General features: G+C 34.6%; 3 protein-coding genes across 5 annotated transcripts; 2 read left to right on the top strand and 1 right to left on the bottom strand.

Moving 5' to 3' along the window:
• Positions 1–834: 834 nt before the first annotated feature.
• On the top strand, positions 835–4,514 carry LOC118737145 (serendipity locus protein H-1). Its single transcript, XM_036467462.1, has 4 exons — positions 835–2,254; positions 2,313–2,477; positions 2,549–3,687; positions 3,747–4,514. The coding sequence occupies exons 1-4, from the start codon at positions 1,095–1,097 to the stop codon at positions 4,340–4,342; spliced, it is 3,060 nt and encodes a 1,019-aa protein (XP_036323355.1). The 5' UTR covers positions 835–1,094; the 3' UTR covers positions 4,343–4,514.
• LOC118737146 (integrator complex subunit 11) lies at positions 4,482–6,666 on the bottom strand. The gene is made up of 4 exons (XM_036467464.1): positions 6,644–6,666; positions 6,282–6,564; positions 5,245–6,219; positions 4,482–5,193 (listed from the first exon to the last, which is right to left on the bottom strand). The coding sequence occupies exons 2-4, from the start codon at positions 6,493–6,495 to the stop codon at positions 4,589–4,591; spliced, it is 1,794 nt and encodes a 597-aa protein (XP_036323357.1). The 5' UTR covers positions 6,496–6,564; positions 6,644–6,666; the 3' UTR covers positions 4,482–4,588.
• A 2,105-nt stretch (positions 6,667–8,771) lies between these two features.
• LOC118737144 (protein phosphatase 1B) lies at positions 8,772–25,424 on the top strand. Of its 3 annotated transcripts, none has more exons than XM_036467461.1 (6): positions 8,772–9,019; positions 14,311–15,324; positions 15,415–15,532; positions 20,396–20,498; positions 20,584–20,638; positions 24,325–25,424. In XM_036467461.1, exons 2-6 carry the CDS (start codon positions 14,512–14,514, stop codon positions 24,337–24,339), a joined length of 1,104 nt encoding a protein of 367 aa, XP_036323354.1. In that variant the 5' UTR covers positions 8,772–9,019; positions 14,311–14,511; the 3' UTR covers positions 24,340–25,424. The 3 variants fall into 3 exon arrangements, with proteins under 3 accessions (XP_036323354.1, XP_036323352.1, XP_036323353.1); XM_036467459.1 differs by lacking the exon at positions 24,325–25,424 and adding an exon at positions 21,075–22,259; XM_036467460.1 differs by lacking the exon at positions 24,325–25,424 and adding an exon at positions 21,075–22,259 and having other exon boundaries at positions 8,779–8,954.
• The last annotated feature ends 1,476 nt before the right edge of the window (positions 25,425–26,900 follow it).

The following is a 26,900-nucleotide window of genomic DNA, read 5'->3' as shown; positions in this document are numbered from 1 at the left end:
TTACGAGTTAAAGGGAACCCTCTAATTAAAGTTTCGAAAAATGTTATGTTTTATATACATATATATTTTTTAAAGAATTTCTAGAAAAATTTTGAATCTCCAATTTTGTAGCCTATTAAATTTTAATGAAATAAGCTGCAATTTTCAAATTGCTAAAAAATCGGGTTGATTTTCTGCAATTTTGCCACTTTTGTACATACCAGAGAAATATTAGGGGTCTTCATCAAAAGTGACAAGCTAATGACATAATGATAAAGTTATCATTTTGATAAATGAACAAATTTTTATGGAAATCTATTTAACCAAAGTTTATCACTTTATCAAACGATTTTGGTGGATAAATGTATAAATTTCATCAAAGATATCTTAACCTGAAGCTGGATTCTGTAACTGTGAGAAAATGTATTGTGCCGAATAAAATTGAGTGAGTTTTTTGGACGAAAATTGCACACAATATTGACGGTTAAAACTCATCCTTACACAATTTTCAATGTACACCTGAAAACTCAGGGCCAGTTTTTCAGTACACAGCCGTGGTTTAAACTAAGTTTAAACGCCCGATCTGGCTGGTTTAAACTAAGGTCAGCCAATCAAATGTCAGCCAGCAGTTCAATTTAAACTTAGTTTACTTAATCTAAGTTTAAACCGGCACTGAAAAACTTGCCCCAGGTACAGAATCTAGACCCCGGTGTAACCTAGAGCAGCTCATCAAACAAACCTATCATTGTAGCAATTCTTGCTTTTTATTTATATTACAAATTTTTATCGAACGCAACGCTCTGCCACGACGAATGCAACTTGGCTGCACTCTTCAAAATGGCGTTTACATCAAACACTTTCTGAACGTTTCCATGTGTGTGCAAAATAAACAAGGCGTCATTCCGTAATTAATCGTAAATTTTGTGAAATACCAAATAAAGGACTCGGAATTATTGTGAGTTTATATGCACAACCTTGTGCTATGGACGTACCACAAAAGTGAAGTGTTTGTTTTGTGTTTGTAAACGTTTAAGTACACGCCGTTGCGACGAGGTGCAAAAAACCGCATAACCTCAAGACCAACAACAACAGTAGAGCCTACGGTCAAAACGAACATGAAAGAAGAAGCGCCAAGCAGCAAAAAAATACCGCGAAAACCCAGAGCAGCGCCAGCAAATATGGCACCTAGCACACCCACCAAAGTGGGGGGCAATGATGAAATATTAAGCTCCCTGTTACGTCTCAATAACTTCGATTCTAACATCAAAGACGAATCGTTGGATATAGATTTGTCTGCCTGTGTCACCATTAGCGGCGACTCTGCTGCTATGTTAGCTACTAATAGTCTATCTAGTACTGATTTTTGGCGTGTTCTGGATGAAAGTGCTCAAACATCCCAATTGGAGTTAATAAATGCCAGTGATGAACTTCAGCAGCAACTTTTAAGTGGTGGTTTAAGTGACGATGGTCTTGAAGACTGCTCTATTGTGGATGTACTACCAGATGTTGGTTATGACCTCAAAAATAAGAACGTTGAAAAGTACTTTATTTCGAATGGTGATGCAAAAGTTATAGGAGGTGTTGTTATAAAAGAAGAAAAACCACAACCAAGTTTTAGTGGAACGTTTCTTAGACCCGAAGCACCTCCGCCTACTCCTTCTCCCCTAAAACGTTTATTGATAAAACCACTTCAGGCGGATCAACAACGACAAATCGACAGGTCTAAAGAGAAAATTAGACGGGATTTAAAAAAGGACATGCATGCAATTGGCCATTCATACCAATTGAATGCAACTCATCTTGACGATGCCGCAGTTGATAATATCCAGACCGTTGCAAATAACACAAATGATATCAAACGTGCACCCATCAATCATGTTGTAGTCAGTAGCAACAAACAGATCTCATCATCTAGTTTCAATATTTTTACATTACCAGAAGATAATGGACCAAGTTGTAGTAGTAGTAATAATAATAACATTTCGTTACTAACATCACAGGCTGATGTTAAGGTTATTAAAGGACCCTTTCCACTAGAAACCGGTGCCAAAATTCCTGAGCCGGTATTTAAGTGCCTAGACTGTGATGGTCTCATATTGCAGGGGCGAGGGGAATATGCTACGCATGAGGCTGTCGGACATCGTATTCATTATCGGTGTTCGGTGTGTGACCGTGACTTTGAACAAGAGGCGAGTTTGAAGAAACATGTAAAAACGCATCGTTCAGCAGATCCGAGAAAAGATGCTTGGAAAAAATGTCCCGACTGCGGCAAATGGTAAGCTCTTCTCTTTTGCCTCATTTTTTGGATATACAAATTACCGTTTTCTCTTTAGTCTTAAATTAGGCAGCATGTGGATGCATCGCAAAATCCATAGTGATAACAAAAAATACGGCTGTGATATATGTGGCCAAAAATTTGTACAAAAGATCAACTTGACTCATCACTCCCGTATCCATACCGCTGAGAAGCCTTACGAATGTCCAGAATGTCAGAAGAGGTAATTTTCAAGGCGTACTACATTTATATTTGTATTTTAAATAAATAACTAATGTGTTAACCCTAATTTAGGTTCCAAGAACGTTCTCATCTGCAACGCCACCAAAAATATCATGCTCAGACAAGATCATACCGTTGCGAAAAATGTGGCAAAATGTACAAAACTGAACGTTGTCTTAAAGTGCACAACCTTGTTCACCTCGAGCAAAGACCATTTGCTTGTAACGTTTGCGATAAGTCATTTATAAGTAATTCCAAACTAAAGCAGCACTCTAATATTCATACCGGCGAAAGGCCATTCAAATGCAACTATTGTCCACGGGACTTTACCAACTTCCCTAACTGGCTGAAACACACCCGCCGCCGTCACAAAGTAGACCACAAAACTGGCGAGCATTTGGAAAACATTCCCTCTTATTGTTCTAAAAAATCGACGAAATCTACTAAAGCAAAGGCAACTGATACAAATACCACAACCCCTGCTCAGCCTTTAGTAACAACAAAACCTGAGGCAAATAAAACTCCTGCACCAGCAACAATAGGTAATGGAGCAACTACAGAAACAGCAAAGCCTCCAGCTTCTAAGCGAAAGAAAAAATCTCCGCAACAGTTGCCATTGCCAACGCCGGCACAGCCCCCTCCATTGGTAGCAATTAGAGATGATAATAATTTACCCTCAATCGCTGTTTCCAAATTGTCTGCAATTATCAAAACTGAAGTGATACGCACGAACAACATTATGACATCCATTCCTTTGTCTATAGCGGGGAATTTAAAGCCAATAACAGTAGTAGCACTAAACAAAAATGATACTTGCAAAACGGCTAAGCCAAAGCGTGAGCGAAAGCAGCCTTCACCCAAACAAGTGCAAAAAGCCAGTCCCGCCATATCGTTGCTATCCTCCATTAAACGGGAAATTTGCGAACCAGAAAGTAACTTAAAATCACATTTAAGCACATCTTTATTGGCCGACACGCGTTGTGCAATTAGTAATTTTCCCGATCTGAGTATCACTTCTGCTGAAGAACTTATTATGGAGCAAGCACTTGAAATGGAAGAGTGTGGATTATATGTGCCACAGCCTTCCGCTGGCATGGAGACAGATAATGCCATTTCATCTTCTGAGGCTACGGCAGCGCTGCACTTCAAAATAAAGAAAGAATTTGATCCGATGGATTTGTCATCGACGCGCATCAAAGAAGAGGATTATGGTAAATATTTTAATATCTTAGCTAGTTTAACAAAACATAATATTAAATTCGAATTTCAGTTTCACTAAAGGACATGAATCAGCGGCTACTGTGTTCTTCGCTGGAATCATCGCCGTACTCGTCCCCAGCATCTGTCGAACTTTCCGCAACGCCGGCTGTTATGCCACCCTTGCAACCGGTCAGCGTAAATGGTGTTGCCAATGCGCAGTCCACTGTAGCATCAACAAATAATTTCCTTATAAATTCTTTTAAGTCAAACACACACTCTCTAACTACGGTCACTAGTCACAATAATTCTTTGGCGCAGCAAACCGTGGCTGAATTGCAACACCTGTTGCCTCAAGTGACAACACAGATGGTGCCGTCAAATTCAAATGCTAGGCCGGCGACAACTCAAGCGATTATCAATCATTTCTACTTGCACCCAATGTCCGCAATGGGAATGCCGCTGCTCACGCAGTCTTCAAAAAGCCAAAAATTGCCTTCGGTGGACACATTATTATTTTCGGGAGCAACTACATCAGCAAACGTTAGTTCGACTCCCTCTTCCAGTACTGTAACTGGCAGAAGATATTTCCAAGGTAAAACTTTGGTGCACCATGCAGCACACATGGGGTCGAATGCATCTGTGGGGCAACAACCAAAGCTCTCTTAAATGACGAATGGTTCATATTGTCTACTTGTCTAGTCAGCTGTCTATTTGTCTATGATGCACAGATGAGTTCTACAGTGCGACGGGACTTTTTAAATATGTACTTTTATGCTTTGCTACTAATCACATAGTTTTTCTACAATTTTCGTACAATAAAAATATATTTTATTATCAACTTTGTATTGCTTAGTAATAACAAAGTTAATATGTATTAAGAAGTAATAGCTGGAAATTCGGGAAACGTTCATATCAACACATATTCTGAAGTAGATTTAATATGTAAGCGCCAATATCTTCATCCTGATTAGTCCACGATAAAAGTAGAGTTTTGTGCTTTGGATCCTTTTCATCTTCCTCAATTTTGATCTCTACTGTTTCTACACATATGGTACAATTCTCCTGCATGCTTACTGTCCAGCCAACCAATTTATCCTGTAGCAGAGCAAAAAGCTTTTCGCAGGTGCGCAAGCGTGGACCTGGATCATCCATTTTTACCTTTGAAGTGAAGCGCATTACGTGCCGATTAATGCCGAACTCCTTCAAGGTTTCTGTCAAATTCTGCAGCATTATGCGATTGTCTTTCATTACAAGTATTCCGTGAATGAGTCGTCTACGCTTTGGATCTGGTGGTTGGGCATTGTAGGCGCGAGCCTCTGCTTTGAGCAATGAGACAGAGGCATCAACTGGAATTTTTACTGGAGTTGAAATGACACAAGTCTCTCCATTTGCAGGCATATATGTCTCAGTATTAAACTCCTCCATTATTTTACTTCGTAAAAATTGCATCTTCTCAGCTTCACCATGTACTAGCATAACATTCTTTGGTTCGCAGTTTTGTATTAGCTGCATAATACCTGTAATATTTATAAATATAAATAAAGGCAAATATTTGTACCAGTGCTTACCTTTTGCATCAGCATGTGCAGAGAAGCTTAGATATTCGACCGACATTTTTACCTCAACTACTTGTCGATTTTCGAATTCCACCTTTTTCGCACCTCCAAGAATTTTATTTCCCACTGTACCTTGTACGCAATAACCTGGCATGATGACCATGTTATTTTCATTCGGTGCCCATTTCTTAAAAATCTGCAGCGATAAGCCAGCGTGCAACATTCCTGGTGTAGCAAAAACAACCATTGCACCAGGGTTGTCAATGTAGGCCTTATCGAATGGTTTAATATGCTTGAAGTCAAACATATTACGCTGTACGAATGTTTTACGTATCTTTTGATTTGTCCAAGTGATAAACATTTTATAATAGGTATTTGCTTTCTCCGTTAGGCCCACGGCAAAATAAATAGGAAATTTCAAGTTCATACGCTCCCAATATGTTTCCAATAGAATACATAGCTCTTGAGCACGACCCAACGCAAATACTGGAATAAGAACTTTTCCTCCTCTTGCTACACATTCATGTACTTTCTTCAGGAAATCACGTTCTCGGCACCGCTTGGAATCGCGTATAGTTGTTGCATATGTACTTTCCGAAATTAGCAAATCGGGTCGGCACTTGTCAATCCATGCCGCACCTAAGTGACGATCAGGTGTCATATTGTAATCGCCAGTATAGACAACTGATTGTGATCCCACGCGCAGCCAAAACATAGCGGCGCCTAACACGTGACCTGCATAGTAGGCCTTAATCTCCAGTTCATTGTCCACCATTACACTTTGGTGCAATGTGACTGCTGTAACCTTCTTCATGCAATCCTTAATCATTTGAGTGGTAAAAAAATTTGATTCTCCTTTACGCTCAACAGCAACCTTACGCATATCTTCCAATAAAATTGGCGCGATGGCTTTAGTCGGATGGGTCATGTAAATTGGTCCCGAATAACCTATCATCTCGGACATGTACGGTAAGGCACCACAATGATCTGTGCCAAAAATATCAAAATGATAATCTTGACTTACTAGCAAACAAACTAGCAAAACTTACCCAAATGAAAATGTGAAATAATGACACAATCAATATGGCTTGTTATAGGACCCTCTGGCACAATATATGAAAAATCAGGGAAACGTCGTTCATCGTTGTAGCCCATGTGCATACCACAATCAAGCATAATATTTTTACCACCCATTGATAACAGCAAGCAACTGCGACCAACATCCTGGCCAGCTCCTAAAGGAGTTACTTTAATTGTCGGCATGGTTGTTACGAGCAACCGTAAGAACAAAAAATTTGCCTCAGATTACTGATGAAACTATTAGGTATTTTCCTGATGCGGGATAATAAAAATAACAAATTACTTCAAATATATGTATAAAGCTAATGGATTTCGACCAAGTGCGGCATACACTCGAAAAAATGTCCGCTATAATGGAATGGACACGCACCGGATTCTTAAACAAAACAGAATATTAAGGTGTATCCACACTTAACTCTCATAGTATCTAAGAACCAGGGATAGAAAATCAAATATTCAATTTGTACATAATTTGAGGAAAAAATTGTTGTCTCTCATCTCTAACCAACGCGCAGATACGTAAAAAGTGAAAGAGAAACGAAAGTTTTACAAGGAAAATAAAACGTGAAATTAATCAAGTGGCAAAATTACTGCCGGAATGCATACTGTGAAGTGAATTATTAGGTTTATTCGTCGAGCAAAAAATTGTACGAATTATCGTGATTTTTGCGCAGATCGTGTTCGTGCAGACCAAAAAATTATCCAACACTCAAAAATTGTGAGAGCAAAGTGACAGTTCTCTTGGCAAAACTTTTTCCAGCGAGAATTTGCAAACACGAAAAACATGTGATTGTGGTGCATGGTTGAATTTTTGTCCATGGTAATTTGAATAAATTAGTTCGCTAAAAAAGGAAGTAAATACTTGTTGATATAATTAATTTAGTTAATTCGAAAGATTTGTACTTAACTCGGTTGAAAATAATTGTGTTCGCAATCGGAATGCAATTGCAACCAGAGTCGATTTAAGAAGCCCGACAGCTGGTATGATAAAGAAATTGATATGTATGTTAAAGGAAGTCAGAACAACATGAAATATATATGTATATCCTGTTTTTGCCCATCTGAAAGAATCTTAAAAACACTCTAAAAATTTATTGTGTTTGAAATGCAACCGTGGACACCAGCTGGCAGGAAAACTTGCAAATTCCTGCAAATTTCCGTTCTTGCAGAAATTTGCAAGTTTCTCAACACGAGAGAGAGTTTGAGAGAATTTTTTCTTACTCTCTGATATTTTGAGTCTTGGATAAAGGCTCTGTTATGCATACTTGGCATTGCTTGAGAGTTGTCACATAAGGAATCTGTTAAATGAGCTTCGCGTGTAAGCGGTTACCCAACGCACAGCATTACATACGTAAAAGTCTGTTGGTTTTTGATTTCTACGTAAAAATGGTATAGCAGTGCATGCAATGCCAAGTATGCATAACAGAGCCTTAATTCTGGCTGCATTTTTGACAAACAAATCGTTGTAATACGATATTGATTAACTACATCCCAAAAAACATTTAGGTTTGAGCTCAACTTGAGGTTATGTTGAGAACTAAAAGGCCGTTCGCACCAGGCGAATTTGCATTCAACTTTTGCGGTCAACTCACGTAGGGTTGCACGAAAAGAAAGTTGAATGGCTAAATATTGGTTGGCGACCAATTTTGTTGAAAGCGATTAGTTGAAAGGCCGTTCAACCAAAAGTAGAATGCAAAGTTGAACAATGCAAACGCCTTTTTATGGCGAATATTTTTATATTTTTTTATATTTTGATATGCAGTCATGAACAAGTTGCAGTCATGAACAAGGCGAATTGATACAAGGTGGTGTTACTGGCGAATTTAGATTACAACCACGACAAACACATGTATTTTGTATTGAGGGTGTTATGCCAAATCTTAATTCCCTCCAAAGTTGACATGTATTTTGTTTTTGCTTTTGATGGGTGTGCTGTCAAATCAGTAAAAGCAAAAACAAAATACACGTAAGGCAAAGAAATCAGCTGATTTTACAACACCACCTTGTATAAATTCGCTTTGGTCATGAACGTAAAGCACAAGACCGCGCAACAACAAGAGAGTGAAAAAAGAATATGTTTTGAGCACACAATTTGGGTAAAATGATGCATTAGCATGCTTCAAAATGTGTTGTCATGTTGAATTAACTCGTCTTTACTTAAATAAAAGCGTAAAATATTGTGATGTAAACAAACGCTCAGTTGACGAACCCGCTTTCGCAAACTTTTTTCTCAAGACCAGTTACAAAAAGAACGTCGCGTTCGTGATCTTGTATTTTTGGTTTATGTTCCTTGGTGTAATTACATATGGGTACTCACAAGGCGCATCGCATTCGGGTATTCGTTACTTTTAGACCGTAGGGGCAACCATCATGAACGAGACACATGGGCAACCATTACATAAAAATTGTGTATAAATTCATACGCAATGGTGGCAGCATTGCAGCCATTTCCATATTTTTGCATTCGCTACTTATTCTCATTCACTCGTTCGTTAATCTTTTGCCGTGGTCGCGTTTTCGCATGTATTTTATATTTTAAATGAAATTGTTGGCAAAAGGTCACTGAAAACAGCAAAAAAATAGTAGAGAACGGCTTACCATGTTGCAAAGCATTTATTGCTTGTGCATTGTACTTTAGAAACGTAATAACAAAAAGGACGTAGTTTTTGGTCGTTGACGAAGCCATTTGGTGCGTTTTACTGTTGAGGTGAGCGAATTGGGGGTGTCATGTATGTAGTATACTTGGAAGAATAATTAATTTCACGTTTTTAATACTTATAACACTTACGTTATGTTCTAAAATCATTCTTGCGAAAATCAGAAAACCGAGGAAGCGCATGCGATTGGCAAGGGAATAGGCCGACCGCCCGAGTATCATAACCAAAGATTTTCTTGTTCTCTTTTGTGCCCATGCTTTATATGAATTTTTAAGTGCTTAAAGATTTAACCAAATGTGGTTAGTTGGGACTGATTTAATCCTTGTTAAATAAATACAAGAGAAGAAAAATGTAGCCGGAATTCTAAAATACTAGTTTAAACATTTCTTGTGCACCGAGAAGATGCGCCACAGTTTGATACGCCATAATAATCGTTTGCGATTGGCTAGCGATGTTGTCATATTGGTTTCTAATTTTAGAAGAGAAGGAATCGAGAGAACATTGAAGTAATCACAAAGAGCGTTTTCCCCAGGGTGCGAGTGTGTACCTGAAAACAGGGGACTCCGCTGTGCATCATCGAGCTAAGTAGAAAGCAACCAACCGTGAGTTGCTTCCAAAGTTTTGAGTCGAAACTTTTCACAACAAATTAATGCTTTGTTGCATTTGAAATATGTACATACATACTTGTAGCTCTGTCAAGTGGTTGTTACTCATATCCCAGTAAAAGAATTACATATATGTGCAGTATTTCAACTTCAACTAGTTAACTGAAAAACCAATACTAGATCTCTGATGTTTTTCCCTGTAATTGTATTTATTAACTTGTATCAAAAGAATATAAAAAACTTTAGGGGTCCTTGTCTAAAGTGATAAAGGGATAAACTGATAAGTTAATCAGTTAATCAACATTCTTAAAAGAACGCACCTTAGTAAATAATTGCATAAATTTGTTTATTATTGAACCCCGATACACATTAATTACAGGTATTGTCTTCCCAGAGAGCGTAAATCCCGATATGCCTTATTTGAAAAGCATCATTGTTGCCCTCACTAAAAGGTTTACTGCTAGGGAAAAGGGATATTTCCATACCCCATATACCATATATCTACATATGTACACAAACCTTCTTGCAGAGGACTTCTTTAATTTGCAAAAGCCGAAAAAAAAACATTTGCTTAGTAAATAAATTCAATTTATATGCCTCACTTTTCAAACGTTTTTTCTTTTGGTTTTGAAAAATCGCAAAAATGAAATTGAGCAAAAACAAAAAGTAAAGCCAAATAAAAGTAAGAGAATCAACATTGAACTGCGTCAAAATGAAAATAAGGTAGCACAAATTTCGATGTGAAGCAAAACTCTCTGGGAAGACAATAGTTGTGTTCTCTTACAAATTATCCAGTAACTTGCCAGTAAATCTCCAATAACTTAATTTCTGAGAATTCGCTCTCATATCACAAAAGTACAAGAACGCGGAAGCAGTAATAATTTGCAAGTTTTACCAACAGCTGATTAATTTGTTGTTTATTTGCAGCTAGTTTCTAATATAACAATATATATCATATTTAAATAGGTTTATTTTGTCAACTTCATTTCTTTTATTAGTTTCAACTGCACCCAGCAACATGCGATCAGCTGTTTTTCTCACTTGCAAGTTCTTACTAGTAAAAGTTGCGATCCCGTACGAGTCCGCACTAGTCAGAAATAGTCAGAACCAGTCAGATTTTACTGGAAATCGATCCCGTACTCGGTTCTCTGACTATTGAGAGGACAAAAAAGAGAGTAAATACGGTTCTCTCTCTGTCAGAAGTTACCAGTTTTAGTCCGAGAATTTTTTGCTGGTAAATTCTGGTAAATGTGTCAAACGATCAGCTGTAGTGTGTTTGGCAACCAAATTGTAAACAAAAGAAAAGTCCACTCTGCTAATTCATGTTGAAAAGTATTTAATTACTTGTTTAAGTGGATTCTAATGAATTTGAAAGTATTTTTGGTTATTTACATGTGTGAGCTGGGTGTGTTTACATACAAAATAAGCAAAAATTTACAACCAAAATTTGGAGGTTATGTTGAAGTTGACAGAAGTTACAATTTTTTACTAGAAAGCGATCCCGTACTTTTCAATGTTACTCTCTCGCTCTGAGCGAATTTTTATTTTTTGACAGTTTTACTAGTCTGAGTCCGAGGAATACGGGATTGCACCTAAAACTTTATCCAGTAGAAACTAGCAACTTCTCCTCAAAATGAAATGTCGCTTTGCGCTCTCAATTTCCCCTTTCTTACAAGGTTTTTGGGTACAAGAATACCAAAACGTGCTAGTTAGTAAAAACTGGTACAAATTATCGCGTACAAGAACGCTACTATTCTACTATTCGTCGCCTGGGTAAAAGATTGTCGTAAGCGCAATTTTGACGATTTTTAGTTCTAGATGCAGCTATATATTTTGAAATAAGGTCTTTCGATTGGTGTTATCAGTTTTCAGATATCTCCTTTAGTTTCCAAGATATTGACTAAAATTTTTTCTATAATTTAGAAAAATTTAGTTAGTGATGCAGCGATATTAAACTAATCAATATCTTAAAAATGATGTTCTCCATTTTTGGATATCTCCTTTAGTTTCCGAGATATTGAGTAAAAAGTGTCGTTAATTTAGTATAAATTTAGATCACGTTTTGTCGTATTTCATACAAAGTGGCTGCCAAATTTTGGACAAATGACGCTTACGGCAAAATTTTACTAAAGAAAATCCTTCATAAATTCAAAGCTAATTAACATTAAACATTAAAAAATAAATAGTTTACGAGTTTTGTGAACTAGTAGACTTTGGAGAATATCTATCTTCGCGTTCCAAACTTCAATCGCGATTTCCCACAACCTGCCGAAATCAACACACGACAATCTTTTACCCAGGCGACGTATTGTGTTTTTTTATGCGTTTGTAGCAAAAGCGACCACCTGACTTGTCAGGGTGGAATTGGGCTGAAATTTATGCAAATTAGAAAAATATGTTTCCTACATGGAAAATATTTTTTTAATTTATAAAAATATATTTAGGTCAATAAATAATACGTTGTATTTTGTTTCAAAAATTATTCATAAACAATTAAAATACTATTTTGAAAATAACTATTTGAAATATATTTCGATAAAAAGGTAGGCTGTTACCTGAAATATTCGTTTTCAAAAAGTTATTTAAGCGGTAGAAAATTTTGTAGAAGTCAAGGTACATTGATTAGATATGTCTTGGTAGAAATTCAGTTTTTGTTCAACTTTGAAATTGGAATTTCATAAAATTAAAGATTAAAAATAAACTTAACATGTAATATATAATGTATTTTTATAAAATAAAGAAAATATTTTCCATGTAGGAAATAGGAAAAATAGTTTTCTAATCTGCATTTATCCACCAAAATCGTTTGATAAAGTGATAAACTTAGGTTAAATAGATTTCCATACAAAGTTTGACAGTTCATTTATCAAAATTTTAAATTTATCATTTGATCAAGTTTATTAGCAGTTCATCACTTTTGATGAAGACCGTGCACTAATTTATTAATAATGTCAGTTGGAAATATTTTTTTTTTGAAATTTCTTTTAAGACATGGCGACATTTTTGATTAGGATAACAATTATTTTTGGGTCTCTGCTAAAAATGCATTTTCGTGCCATAAAGTGCGCTGTGGTTTAGCTATTTATTTCTTCAACCTAAATACTAAATCTGTTTATTACTTTACTTCTGACAGAGAGATTCAAATACATATAAATTTTGTGGTAAATCATGTTGTTCCAAGTAGCTAACTTTTGGATATGTCACTGGCACCACTCTTTTGGATAGAGGCATAAAGCTTATTATTTCCATAAAGGAACTTATTATATTCTGCTGTCCGATTACTTCAGCAGTTATTTAACTACCCTTCCTGCCACATTAATTCGTTCCTGTTATATTTTCGGGCTCTTCTTCAGATAGTCCAATGCCACGGGATATTATGGGGTTTTATGATGAAAATTGCTTCCACATATATGTTTAAGTTTTTACCACACAGTCAAAAGTTTTACCCTTCTTTCATATAGCGAAAAAGAGGAAAAACTTATTGCAGACATAATTCTGGGGATCATATAATGAAAGGGGTGAGTACTACTCTGAATACTGTGTATGACTCATTTCTCAATAGCCACAATATCGCACCGTCAGGGGGAAGATTTATAATTTTATTTTGATTGATTTGAATAGCGAGCAGGTCGTACCCACAAATACCCATTTATAAACATATTCTGTGACCTCTTTTCTGTAAAGCAATCACATCTTACTCACTCATGTATTATAGTTTTTTGAGATACACTCATGTTTGTGCATTTTCCTTTGATTTCGATTTTCCGTCTCTCACACACTCAACTCTGACCGTTTACTAACAAATAAATGTGGCTCTAAAGCACATCTCTATATAAATACTTAGGCTGCCTGTAACCTACTCGAGGTGCAAAGGGAAATTCGACATTCAGGTCTCCTGTTCATATTTTAACGCTAACGCGCTTGCTGACTATATATCTTTTTATACAAAATTTCCATTTATTTTGCTAACTTTACACGCGAAATAACTGAAACATTCAGTTACCAATATAAGCACTAAAAAGTACTATGTAAAAGATACATTTTTAAAAAGTATACAGTAATGGAGAAGCTAAGAAAAAATTAGTAAGTGCAGATAGATTTGGAAATTCAAAGGGTGATATATGTATGTAATAGCCACGATCTAAAACCATCAATGAAAAGGCATATGTAGCTACATATGTATGTATGAATGCCACAAAGGTACCAATGCTGTAAAACATATGTCTCAGGTACAAACGGGCATATATTACATATGTGGCTATGTATGTATATTTGTATGTTCATACATTTTATTTGTGCATTGCGATTTGTCAGCCAGTTTGTCGCCTGTCATGTGTATTTTAAATTTTTTTGTTGCCTTATTGACTGGGAAAACGCATTAAGTATTTGCATTCACTCTTCATGGCAATGAGGCATTTATTCTTGGGGTATTTGCGGATGTTGAATGCAGAAAAATGCGCTTGCTTTTGCGAATTGTGTAATCATTGATTTTTCAATGTGACGTTCTACCTCAGCAGTACACGAAAATACACCAACATTGCAGCGAGTAGACTAGTGTAAAAATAACTCATATTTATATGAAGATTATTATTTTTTTTTATTAAATAGTTGCATCTGGTTAGTCACTTCTTGGGAATTAAATTTTTAATCAAACGTTATTAGTTTTGTGATAATTTCACTGTTATGCATAACCATTTTTGAGTACTTATGCATTTCCCGTTTCATTCGTTTTTCAGACAGTTGCAAATTAAAAGATTCGCTCAACGATCTAAAAAATAAAAGCAAAATTTGTCAGAAACCAACAAAACTAATTTAAAATCGGCCGAAGCTATACATGCGAAACTAATTTACCGGATAACTAACCGTGCGATTGATCCACCGAACGCCTCAGTTACTTTGCTCCCCGCGCACCATTTAACACAGTATGCACAAAAGTGATGGGCGGTTTCCTGGATAAGCCGAAAACAACTAAACATAACGATCATGGCGAAGGCAATAAACTCCTATTTGGAGTTAGTTCAATGCAAGGATGGCGATGCGAAATGGAGGACGCATACTACGCGCGTGCCGGTCTCGGAAGCGGTCTTGAAGATTGGAGCTTCTTCGCCGTCTTTGATGGACATGCCGGTTGTAAAGTGTCTGAGCATTGTGCCTCGCATCTGCTTGATAGTATCGTTAGCACAGATGAATTTAAGAATGGCGACCACGTGAAGGGCATTCGGACCGGATTTCTGCATATCGATGAAGTGATGCGAGAGTTGCCCGAATTGACACAGGACGCTGAGAAATGTGGCGGAACGACTGCAGTATGTGCGTTTGTATCGCCAACACAAGTTTATATTGCGAATTGCGGCGATTCGCGAGCAGTTCTATGTAGACAGGGTGTACCTGTGTTTGCTACACAAGATCACAAGCCCATTTTACCCGAAGAAAAGTTGCGCATACATAATGCAGGTGGAAGTGTTATGATTAAACGGGTCAACGGTACATTGGCGGTTTCAAGGGCGCTCGGCGATTATGATTTTAAAAATGTAAAAGAAAAGGGACAATGCGAACAACTAGTGTCTCCGGAACCTGAGATCTTTTGCCAAAGTAGACAAGATACAGATGAGTTTTTAGTTTTAGCTTGTGACGGTATATGGGATGTAATGACTAATGAAGATGTATGCAGTTTTGTCCATTCGAGACTGAGAGTAACTAATGATTTAGTGAATATAGCAAATCAAGTCGTTGATACCTGCTTGCACAAGGTGCGCAAATATTAACATATTAAACATATCCATCGTATTTTCCTAAAATCTCGATATAGCATACTGATTGTGTTTTCTTTACCTTTACAGGGCAGCCGAGACAATATGAGCATAATAATAATCGCTTTCCCCGGGGCACCCAAACCAGCTGATGAAGCTATTGAGGCAGAAAAGCGATTGGAGAAGCACATCGAGAAACTGACAAGAGGTTGTTTAAGTCGCCTTTTTTGTTTCTAATCATATTCTTAAGCGTAGTTCTATTTCCGTTTTGTGTAATTAGAGAAAAATTAGAATTCGCAAGGTTTGAATTTATAGGCTAATAATGTGCATACAGTAAATAGGCAATAATTTTACTATTTAATAGTTAGAATTTAAAAACTGATACATATGCACAGGCATGTATGTATGTACACATGGTATTATGATGAGACAATTTAACTAAATTGTCCAAAAACTTGAGAAATAAGTCCTTTGTCCGCTGAAATTGTTTGTTGAAAAATGTTTCACATCCACTCTAGGGGTTTTATCTAGTCAATTAGGAATTTCGCAAGTTGAAATAATGAGTCATACTGTCATATACTTTGTTGTAGTTGTGCAAACTCGAAAAAACCTATTTTTGAATCGTCGTGAAATTGTCGTCGACAGTAACACTCGTTGTGACATTGTGAACAACCTAAAAATGTATATAAATATATATATATATAAATACCTCAGCGTATAAACCGTATTTTTAAAGTCACCATTTACTAGTTATTACCTTATTATACATACATATGTATTTGGTACTCTCAATTTCGTTTAGATTATAAATACTTTTTCCTCTAAATTGGGTTAGCTACAATGACTGCCAAGGATTACTCCTGTCACTACGTTACTTATACCATAATCCCATTTTTATAATATAATTACATTCTTACCACATAGATGCCTATATAAATTTATTCGATGCCGTATGGTCGATGTCGAAAGGCCTGCAAAAGAATTTGGAATTGACAAAAATTGCAAATTGAATTTCAAATATCGGTTTAAAAAATGTGAATTCGGCTTAACAAGAAAAAGGATAAGTTTAGAAGAAAGTATCAAGCTAGTGAAGGAGGATGTATGTAAAATCTTTCAGTGTAAATATTAAAAAAAAAAACGGAAAAATTGTAAAGTTATTATTTAAAGCAGGTCCAGGTCTAAGGAAAATAGAATAACGTTTTAACACCACTTCTAAATACATATCCTACATTAGTATATTAGAGAATTTACTTACAGCAAAGGTAAAAAAATTTTTAGAAAGCAATCAAAGTGAAGTGAGACAGTTTTTGTTTCTGATCATTTATAAACAGTATTAAACTTAAAGCTAATCTAAAAACGCACATAAATAAGAATTTACTGCAATTGCTACCTCTTAAACTCCTCTTAAAAACAGCTGTTCGAAAGTGCTGTTACTCCCAAACGTCCCATAACTCGCACATCCTCGGTTATTTGATACTAACAACTATGACTTCTCGCGATCCCTTAGCAATTAGTGGCGTCCTTATGCTCACGTTAAACAGTTTATAATTTCTTTAGAACAATTAAAAATATCTTTTATTAAGTCGAAAACACACAGTATAAGGAATTAATAGCAATTGATCAATAATATAAACACTTATGTCGGATAAGTGAATACATATCGTCGATGTTATTGCAAAACCGCCCATCGACTAGTCGCAAAACCGCTTAAATCGCTGTTGTGGCAAAATTAAATTTGGTAACCCCGAACTCCAGACATCGAGATTTATGCATAAAAATAGTAAAATCGTTATTAAAACAACAAAATACCGCCTACCAAGGCAATGCCTTCAAATAAAAATCGTTTTTTCGCTAACCTCTAAAATTTGGGTGGCATAAGATGAGCGGTTTTGCAATTGGTCGATGGCCGGTTTTGCAAAAACATCGACGATATACAATTTCTGTACATATATATACGAATTATCCCAGAAGATAATTTAGGTAGGCCTTCTTAAGTAAAGTAATTCAAAGAGACCTGCCCACGAAGGGCTGAAAAAAATGCTTCCTTGCATGCCTTCTAGAAGGCTGATCCATTTGAAATTTACGCGAATGCATAAATTTGTATTATTTAGCATTACAAATGAATTTCAATAAAAATTTTAAGTTGCAATAACACATATTTGATATAAACCTTAAGTAAATACTACAAATATGTATGACTTTTGTAAATTAAAAAAGCAACCTTAAAAGAACTCCCCGATAAAGCCTTCTGAAGTACGTCCTATGAAAGCCCGTCTGAAAGGCCTTCCATGGGTAGCGAAAGAAAAAGCCCTTCAATATGTGCCACTCCATACAGGAAGGACTTTCGGAAGGGCTTTTAACTCCTGAAATTATCTACGGGGTATGTATATGCAATAGAAAACGTTAGCAAATTAAAAAGTTTTAAATATCTGTAAAGTAATAATAGTTAAATGAATGTATCGTATAACACATATGAACAGAATCAAATTTTAAACGCAAGCTAGTATTATAAAATAAACAAAAAAGCCACAATAAATACCAAAAACTTACTAATGATATTATGAAAATATGTAAAAATGAATTTTGATGCGTTGCCAAACTCAAATTCGCAAGTTAAGAAATAAATTCCTATTTTGAACTTAAAAACCTAATAATTAATCTCTCGAGTTGTACTTCTGTCTGTGTACATGTGGGTTGTCTTGCACGAGACTACTTGAACAAACAAAATTTTACTCACATTTATCCTACATTGCTTTTGAGTTATAATGTTCACCACTTTTGCTTGCGCAACATTTGTACACTCTTATTTCATACATTTTATTTTTTGCTTGTTTTGATTTGCAATTTCGCATACATACCGTCCGTCATTCGTTGAAGAACGTAATAAAATACTATTTTAAGTGTTACAAAGATGCAAATAAAAATACAGCAAAAAGTAAGCGTTTCGACCGGTCATAGATTTGAGTGTTTGAAACAGCGCGATTAGAAAGAGCGTGAGCATAAGGTACGTTATATCAAAATTCGTTTTTATTTTCTCTGCTAAAATAAGTTAATTATTCTTAACTTACTTGTTAATTAAAGCTATTTAGCATTATTACCAAATCAATTATTAACGTTTACTAATTATACTTATATTTCATATATTGTTAATTTATGTATAATGCATGGCATGGCTGTTTAAATGTAGTAGCTGAAATGCTTTCTTTTATATAATTAAAACTTTAAAATTTCATAATTATCTTACTCAAATTCCATATCATGAGCTGTAAAATAGTTTCGGATTTTTGCATTTTAAATCCCTCAACTTATAATTTAATAATATCCATTGGCCGTAGTTTGAACATATTTGATGTAGGCTCTTTGGATATAACCAAATTTAAAGTAAAATTTTGACCTGCAACCATTTGCAATAAATAGATTTGAAATAGGAATAAACAGAATCATCTATGTAGATGAAAATATTAAAAAAGTGGCAGGCTTCGCATAGCTTATTTCACCACACCAAAATCCAATTAGATCTATTTAAATTCATTATTATTTTAGTAACGAGATGTGCACATGTTTTATAGTAATAAGTTTATCTCATACCTAAAACGAGTTGAAACATGTGCGACCAGTCGTCATGCTTCTATATGTATGTATGTTTTGAAGCCATGTTTTTTGTATGTATCTATTCCTTTTCGCTGTTGCAACAGCACATACATATTTGAGTATAATTGTTTTCTTTGCTAAGATTTTTGGAATGCTGTAGGTGTGATAATTCTTTGTGGACATGATGGCAAACTCGTAGCTTTATTTGGGTACTATCCAGTAATAAAATTTTTGAGAATAAGATAATATTTGCTCTCAGTGGGAGAAACATCCAAGAAAATACAAAATGTAAAACCAGTAATAATTTGGAAGTTTTATGAACAGCTAATTGATTTATTTTCCGAGGCGATTTCCTAATAATAACGGTATTTCCTGTCTTATTATATATAGTCAGATACACAGGCTTATTTTCTCAATTTCACTTACAAAAGCCCCTGAAATAATGTCTTTATTTGTATGAATTTCACCCAGCTGTTTTTTTTTTACTGGCAAATAGTTTAGTTATCCAGTAAAACTTGCAAGTTCAGCTGGTTTTTTTGCTTTCCCAATTTCTACTACTTTGCTGATTTCTTGTAAGTTTTGGCGTACGAAAACGCTACTTGCTGGCCACCGTCTTCACCTTAGTGACAATCTCGCTTTCGTTCTATTTTTTACCTGCAAGCGAGATAGAGTTTTGTTTACTGGTCATTTGAAAGCATATATTTTTCATTTGTAAAGTATAGATTAATTAATTTTAAAATATCGGGAATTCGCCAACCCATTATATAAATAAATGGTCAAACGTTGTTAATATGTGGCGGTCTCATAATTATACAACGCAGAGTATTTTGTAATTAAAGAATAGTTTCAATGATTTACTTCTTGATTCTGAGATTAGTTCATTGTGATCGAAAAAAATCGATGATTATTAATTTAAACTGCAAGCTTTCTGGACTTAATCAAGAAGGAGAGGAAGTAGTAACTAAATGTCGCCATGGCGAAAATAGAGAAAGTGAAACATCATTTTAATATTTTAATTTTGACGTCAAATTCTCCATTTACCAGCTATATAGATTTCCAAATACAAAATTATTATTATCTTTAAAGGCAGATTCATCGTTTTGGGTCAGAACGATGAACTCGCCTTATAGGATTCCACGCACAGGCCTACGTTTGTTATATTTTTTCAAGAAAATATTAAATTTTTGAATAATTAAAATTTTTGGAGTATGTATGTAAACATTTTTCTGCCATTTAAAATTAGCCGCGTAACACAAAATTTGTGCTGAAAAGAAAAACGTATTATTTTATGGGTTTACAAGTTGCCACTATTTCTGAGCAAGAATATTTCCAGTACGCAAACTTTTTTTTTTGTTATAAATAAAACCTTGGCATACTTTTAAAATTAATATACTACTAACACCTAGAATTGATGCATTTATGTATACTATTATTATTCTAAAATATTTTCAATTACCCAAAAATCTCTTTTCTCTTTCAGATGAGATAGAATGCAATGAAATAACGCAGTACTTTGATTTATTGCAAGCACTGCAGAATAAGGATATTGAGGGTCTTCCTCCTGGTGGCGGCTTACAGTCAAAGTGAGTGATTATTGTGACACAAATATTAATCCATGCATACGTATGTATGTCACATATTGGTTTATTTTATTTTCCTCCTTAATAGATATGCAGTCATCGAGCGAACGTTCAAAGAGATATACCCGGATCAGGAATGTGAAGTACGAAATTTGTTTTTTAATTTCTAATGCTGCTTTTTAAGAAAGAGTTTTTGCTTAAGTAACTGATATTTTATTTGCGAACTATTCTTAATTTTTTCTTCACAACATTTAACAACCAACACCTCAGTATTTCATTTACTTATTTATTTCTATTTATAATATTTTTTTTTTGGCTATTTCTTTTATCTTATAAAAGTTAGTGCTGTATTTAGCGTCTAGTAGTGTTAACCTTTTCATTTTCGCTTACTTTACTTTCTTACTAAAATTACGCTTAAGTCTATAATTTTGATTACATAAACTATTAACGCCAATGTATCCAAATACGCTTTACATACATACATATATATTTCATAACAAATTCTTCTATTTTAAAATTATACCCATTTCACTCGCTCAGAACTTACTTAACCATAATCTATTTCTTCTTTTCTTCTAGTTTTATGAATATTATGAAATGGTTTAAATTATTCTGCAAAAATATGCGTTTGAAAAATATTGCTCAATTCAATTTTAATGTTTAACCAACACAAGGTGCAGTTTTCATTTCTAATGGGTTGCGAATATATCAGGGGCAAAAAAATTAACCGCGAAGAAATGAATAAGAGTGGTGGCATGAATTCGTGAATACATGAATGAGTGGATATTTGACTTTTTTGGACTTTCTTCTACGCATTGTTAACTATTAATACAGAATGTGAATAACTAAATCCATATTATTGTCTTTTGGTGGCTTAAACTTGGGGCAATTTTTCTTTGTGTTGGTATATTTTACTTGATTTGCATGCTGTTATGGTCCGTAGAAGTGTCCGACCGAACTCGCGTTTTTGGCCGAAACCGAACCCGAACCGAACACTGGGCTTTTTTTCTTGAAGTTCGGCCGAAACTTTTTAGAGTAGAAATTACATATGCAATTATATAACGCAAAATAAGTAATTAAAAGCACTTCTGTTATTTTATTGTAAATTATCCGTTATTGCTTCTCAAAAACTCGCAATCAGTTTCACACGGCAACACTCGATTAGTTTGACAGCACTTGCAACAGAAATAAAAATTGCTAGTGCAGCACGAGCACGTTGAAATGTATTTTCAAAATCGTTTCTTGCAGTCACATTTTGGATTTTTTATTTCTGAAACTGATTTGCGAAATGTGACAGAAAGTTCTTTCTGGCCGTTAACACGTGGAAATAGACTTTCCTTTTCAATTTGACATCGAATTACAAAGCAATTATGAAAATTTAACTTGCCAAAAGTTTTATCGGGGCTTTAAAACTTCGGGAAGGAAATGAAATTAAAAGAACGACAAGAAGTAAGAAAGTTGCCACTAAAAAGCAATAAAATCAAATTACAGAAACGCTACTGCTGCACTTGAATTAAAAAAATTAAAAAGTTTATAATTTATAAACATTTTCTTTACAACTTTTCGGCCAAATTACTCGGCCAATGTTTCCGAAACCGAACCTGAATTTCATGATCGAACTGTTCGGTAATCGAACCCGAACCCGAACGCTCGGTCGGACACTAGTCCGTAGTAATAATTCAATTAAATTTGTCTCGCATTGAAAAATGTAAATAAACGGCTTATAAACATACTATTTTGCAACCATTCTGTTGTATGACGAACCAAAAAAGGTGATACAGATTTGTACTAAATTCACGATACTTTCTCCTCGACATCTCGGAAGCTAACGCCATGTTCAAAATTTATAACGCCATCTGAAAGATGTTGGTTCGTTTATTATGACTGCATTATAATAAATGATAACTAAATTACCGTCAAAATTTTAGTTAATATCTCGAAAACTGATAACATCAATCGAAAGATGTTATTTTGAAACATATAACTGTAACAAAATGAAGCTTACGAAAATATTTTATCCGGACGATGATTTGTTATTGAATAAAATGTGCAGGCATTTTTTATGAAAATATTGTTCAAGCTAAATAAAACCAAAACCATATATGTACATAAATCAAAGTACAAATTCACCCCTTCCAAAAAAAAAAAAAATCTTCAAAATTTCAACAGTTTTATAGACCATAAAATTTAAGTACAATAAAGTGCAAGTTTGCAGCGGCCGAAAAAAAAAAATAAAAAAAAAAAATTAGCAAACATTTTTATAATTTATTAAATTTAAATTTCATGCGGTTTGCATATCCAAAATTGTCTAAAAATTTCAGGGACTTGAACCGAATCGGTTTTTAACCGGATTAACCGGCTTTTTTTTTCTAATTAACTGATCCATTAGCCAAACCGAAATTTTCCACAAGTGTTTTTTAACTCCTGAACCGTTGAACCGAAGCGAAACCCCGGTTTGAAGACAAAAACGCGTTGACGAACCAATAAATAGGTGCCAGAACGGTTCGAACCGCTGAACCGTACCGACCAAATTTTTCATCCGGTTCACGTACTTTAAAAATTCCCATCTAGCTCCCTTTCACATTACTCGGTATGACATCGGATCGAGATTTTTTCCATTTTATTTTCGGCTTATCGGAACAAGTCCACGTTGCGCGGATTTGCACACTTGACAGAATACTTTTGGTATGTAATTTGTAAAAAAAATCAAAACATATTCTAACATGTAAACTCTCGGAATACTTTCGATAACTACAAAAAATGTCGATGCGATAAGATAAGAAATATTGTTTTTTACACAAGCATACCGCATAACCAGAACACTTATGTAAAAACCTAAAATTTGGGCAAAGCGAGCATTTGCTAAATATCATAATACCTAAGACTACGTACGTGGTTACTTCTGGCATGTTCTTTGTTCATGCTGCACGATTATGTAACTCTCTTCCACCCGCTATAAAAATGATGAAGGATGCTAAATGCTTCAATAATACAATACAAACACTTCTATTGATTTGCCTCTGGAAAACCTCTCGCTCCTCATTCCCTTACCTCTCGAATGTCTTCTTCTACCTTCTTTTATAACTAGTTCCAATTTTAAAATAATATTATATAGAATTTTCTTAAAACTATAGTTTACCATAAGTCGATGTGCTGTAAGAGACACTAGTCTCACTTGCATAAAATAAACATATAAAAAATGAAACAAAAATAAATAATTAATTGAAAGGTAGAAATTTTGTTGACAATTCGTTGAATTTTGCTAAATTTTATATAAAGTTTGAAACGTTGATAATTATGGTTGTGGTCATAGCATGAAAAATATTTTCATAAAAAATAACAAAAATTTTAACTTAAAAACAAAATTTGTGATAATTAAAAAAAAGTAATCCTGTGAACGATTGTTTGACTCACTGTATGTATGTATTATAAGTGGATGTGTTTTCAGGAAAAAGTTGCCTAGTTACATACATACATGTTTTTTTTTTGCATAGATCGTCGCAAAAAGTCTAACCAAAATAAAACTTGTTAGGATAAATAACATACAGCCAAATTTAATAGTAATTTCCTTCCTATTGTGCTTATTATTTTAAGCCGCCGTTCTTCTAAAGCCAGTGTTTTTAAGTATTGTTCCATCCTAATTGCATTACTTTAACTTGTTTCCTCAGTTTTATCATGTCTTCAAGGTGTCCCTTTAATATTATCATCATCATTATCGTACTGCATTGTAATGCTTGTTTTGTGTAGCAATACTTATACTTTTTCAGTGTTTTAAAAATCAATGTGTCTTCTTTCTTTTCTCTTCTCTTCTTAAAATGTGTAATTCCAGAGCCCATCTCATTGAACCACCTCAAAAAAAAAAAAAAAAACAACAACAACAATACATTAACAACAAAACAGAAATTGGTTATTTTATAAAGTGCAAATATAACTGAAGTAACCGAAATGAAGAAGAAAAAAATAACAGAAGTGTAACGAATAACAGTGGCGGAAATTTTTCATAGAAACTCAAAACAACTGAAAAATCAAATGCCAGAACTATGCATACAAGAGATTGAAAAACAAAGCTTAGGTTTAGGAAGGTATAAGAAGTGCACACTTGATGTAAAATTAACAACCGCCTACTAACCAGATTTACTTCGCGCGCGAAATCATGAGATGGCAACGCAAGAGGTGTTGGACTGGTGCGCAGGCGTTGTTACGCCACAAAGCTATGCTTCAATATGAGCGTCCACATAGATTCCACACACACGCTCATACACACACAATTACATACATATGTGGCAGTTCACCAGCTTGGGTTGGTGATTACATAAATATGTAAAGCATTGGAATTAATTAAGTTCATCAAGTACATGAGAGCTGAAGATATGACGACCTTCAGGTGAAAACATACGCCAACTAGTAGACCAATGAAAACAATAATAACACAATGCTTTAAGGCACAATACAAATATACATACATACATACATACATACATATAGAGTACAGTTTTATTTACATGTTACATATACTACAATAACAACAAGGATGACATTTCCATTACCAGAAAACATAAAAAAACACTTGCCGCTTCCGTCTAAATCCCTGCCTATAATAGCAACGATGTGTTTTCGCACGCATACGACTTTATTGTATATCCTATGATATGAGTCATAACACCACTATGGTCAACTCGGAAAGGAGCCTACCTAAATTAGTACTTTTTTATTTCAAATTTGTGCAACAACGTTGGAGAAGTGTTTTAAGTTTCAAGCAGCAACACCACCGGAAATTTTCAAAAAATTAAATTTGTATATCAAAAAATATGACTTTATTTTGGGTTCATCTATAAAACGCACAGCAGCCACCGCACCGAGGAAGAACATTTAGAAGAAATGCATAATTTGGAACTCAGCTCGTGCTACTTCAAAACAAAAAAAAAAACACAAAAAAACTATATGCATATACATAGTATATATGGATACAACAACATCGGTATAAATGTATTGTTCTTCTGCGTTAGCCGCCAAATAATGTAAAATAAACACAAACAAACCTTGTTGTATGTAAGAGCACATTTACACGATTTTTCTGATTTATTTTACTTTTTTACTACCTACGATTAATAAAAAAACAAATCCTACAAAAAATGCAACAAAACTAAGTTTAAAATAAAACAAACGTATAAAATAAATATTTAAACATTTTTCCATACTGTCAGGAACTAAATACTTATAACATTGTGTACGTATTTGTAATTCGAGTATAAAGATAAAAAGCATAAAATTAGTTGAGAATCTTAATAAAAAACCTGGTAAAAAAGGTAATAAGACGTAAGTAAATGAAAAATTGAAAACAAACAAAAATAAGTACATAAATAAAGAAACAAAAGAAATGGTTATAAGAAGATATACACTCGTGTTTGTAGTGAATGTTAATAAGTGAATGATAACTAAAAATACAAAGATTATATGTAAAAAAAAAAACAAAAAAATATTTGAGTTTTAATTGTTAGTAAACCAAGAGGGATTTCGAGATTATCGAGATCATATAGGAAGGCCCCTATCTCACATCGTCGCTGAAATACAAAAAGCCGTAACTAAGTAAAATCCCAAATTCCCTTTTCGATTTATTATGATGCATTTCATCGAATTATAAGTCCGCACATCATTTTAGCAATACAAAAAATTTAGTTAGTTAAGGTTTTTTTTGCATGTATGTTTGTACATTAGACCGAGTCGTGAAATAATGTAATGACCTCCCTAGCTTGAGAGCTTACTTGGAAAGGATTCTGGCGCTCTAAAAACAACCAAAATTTACGTTTCTTCATAACATTTTTATTTGTAACTCGATTTTAAAACAAACTTGTTTCTTTTGTATGGGGACCCACCCAACCTAATGTACATTACATTAGTCTAGGAATAGTTGCGTTCCCTAACTCGCAAGAAGTTGCAAGGATTTTACCAGAGCGCGTTCCCGTACTCGGTTCTCTGGCAAAGTAGGGGAAAAATGGGAGAGTAAAATCGGTCCTCTCTTTGTCAGAAGTTGCAGGATTTTACCCGAAGAATTTTTGCTGGTAAAAGGTTTGTTCGTCGAAAATCCAGCAAGAATTATCCAACACTCAAAATATCAGAGAGTAAGAAAAAATTCTCTCAAATTCTCTCTCATGTTGAGAAACTTGCAAATTTCTGCACGAACGCAAATTTGCAGGAATTTGCAAGTTTCGCTGCCAGCTGGCGTCCACGGTTGCATTTCAAACATAAAAAATTTTTATAGAATTTTTAAAATTCTTTCGGATGGCCAAAAACAGGATATACATGTATATTTCTTGTTGTTCTGACTTTCTTTAACATACATTTCAATTTCTTCATCGTACTAGCTGTCGGGTTTCTTAAATCGACTCTGGTTGCAATTGCATTCCG

This window comes from Rhagoletis pomonella, unplaced genomic scaffold (genome assembly GCF_013731165.1).
Source record: "Rhagoletis pomonella isolate Grant_MI unplaced genomic scaffold, Rhpom_1.0 Rhpom_scaffold_00004, whole genome shotgun sequence".
NCBI lineage: Eukaryota > Metazoa > Arthropoda > Insecta > Diptera > Tephritidae > Rhagoletis > Rhagoletis pomonella.
The sequence above is the reverse complement of the archived record's forward strand: the minus strand, read 5'-3'. Positions and strand labels throughout refer to the sequence as shown.

Excerpts from the sequence above, each read along its gene's own strand:
- LOC118737145 (XM_036467462.1), top strand. The coding sequence starts at position 1,095 with ATGAAAGAAGAAGCGCCAAGCAGCAAAAAAATACCGCGAAAACCCAGA. Across the intron at positions 2,255-2,312 it reads TGTCCCGACTGCGGCAAATG|TCTTAAATTAGGCAGCATGT; the intron begins GTAAGCTCTTCT and ends TTTTCTCTTTAG. Across the intron at positions 3,688-3,746 it reads CATCAAAGAAGAGGATTATG|TTTCACTAAAGGACATGAAT; the intron begins GTAAATATTTTA and ends TTCGAATTTCAG.
- LOC118737146 (XM_036467464.1), bottom strand. The coding sequence starts at position 6,495 with ATGCCGACAATTAAAGTAACTCCTTTAGGAGCTGGCCAGGATGTTGGT. Across the intron at positions 6,220-6,281 it reads TATTTCACATTTTCATTTGG|ATCATTGTGGTGCCTTACCG; the intron begins GTAAGTTTTGCT and ends TTTTTGGCACAG. Across the intron at positions 5,194-5,244 it reads TGCACATGCTGATGCAAAAG|GTATTATGCAGCTAATACAA; the intron begins GTAAGCACTGGT and ends TAAATATTACAG.
- LOC118737144 (XM_036467459.1), top strand. The coding sequence starts at position 14,512 with ATGGGCGGTTTCCTGGATAAGCCGAAAACAACTAAACATAACGATCAT. Across the intron at positions 15,325-15,414 it reads TTGATACCTGCTTGCACAAG|GGCAGCCGAGACAATATGAG; the intron begins GTGCGCAAATAT and ends TTACCTTTACAG. Across the intron at positions 20,499-20,583 it reads GGTGGCGGCTTACAGTCAAA|ATATGCAGTCATCGAGCGAA; the intron begins GTGAGTGATTAT and ends CCTCCTTAATAG.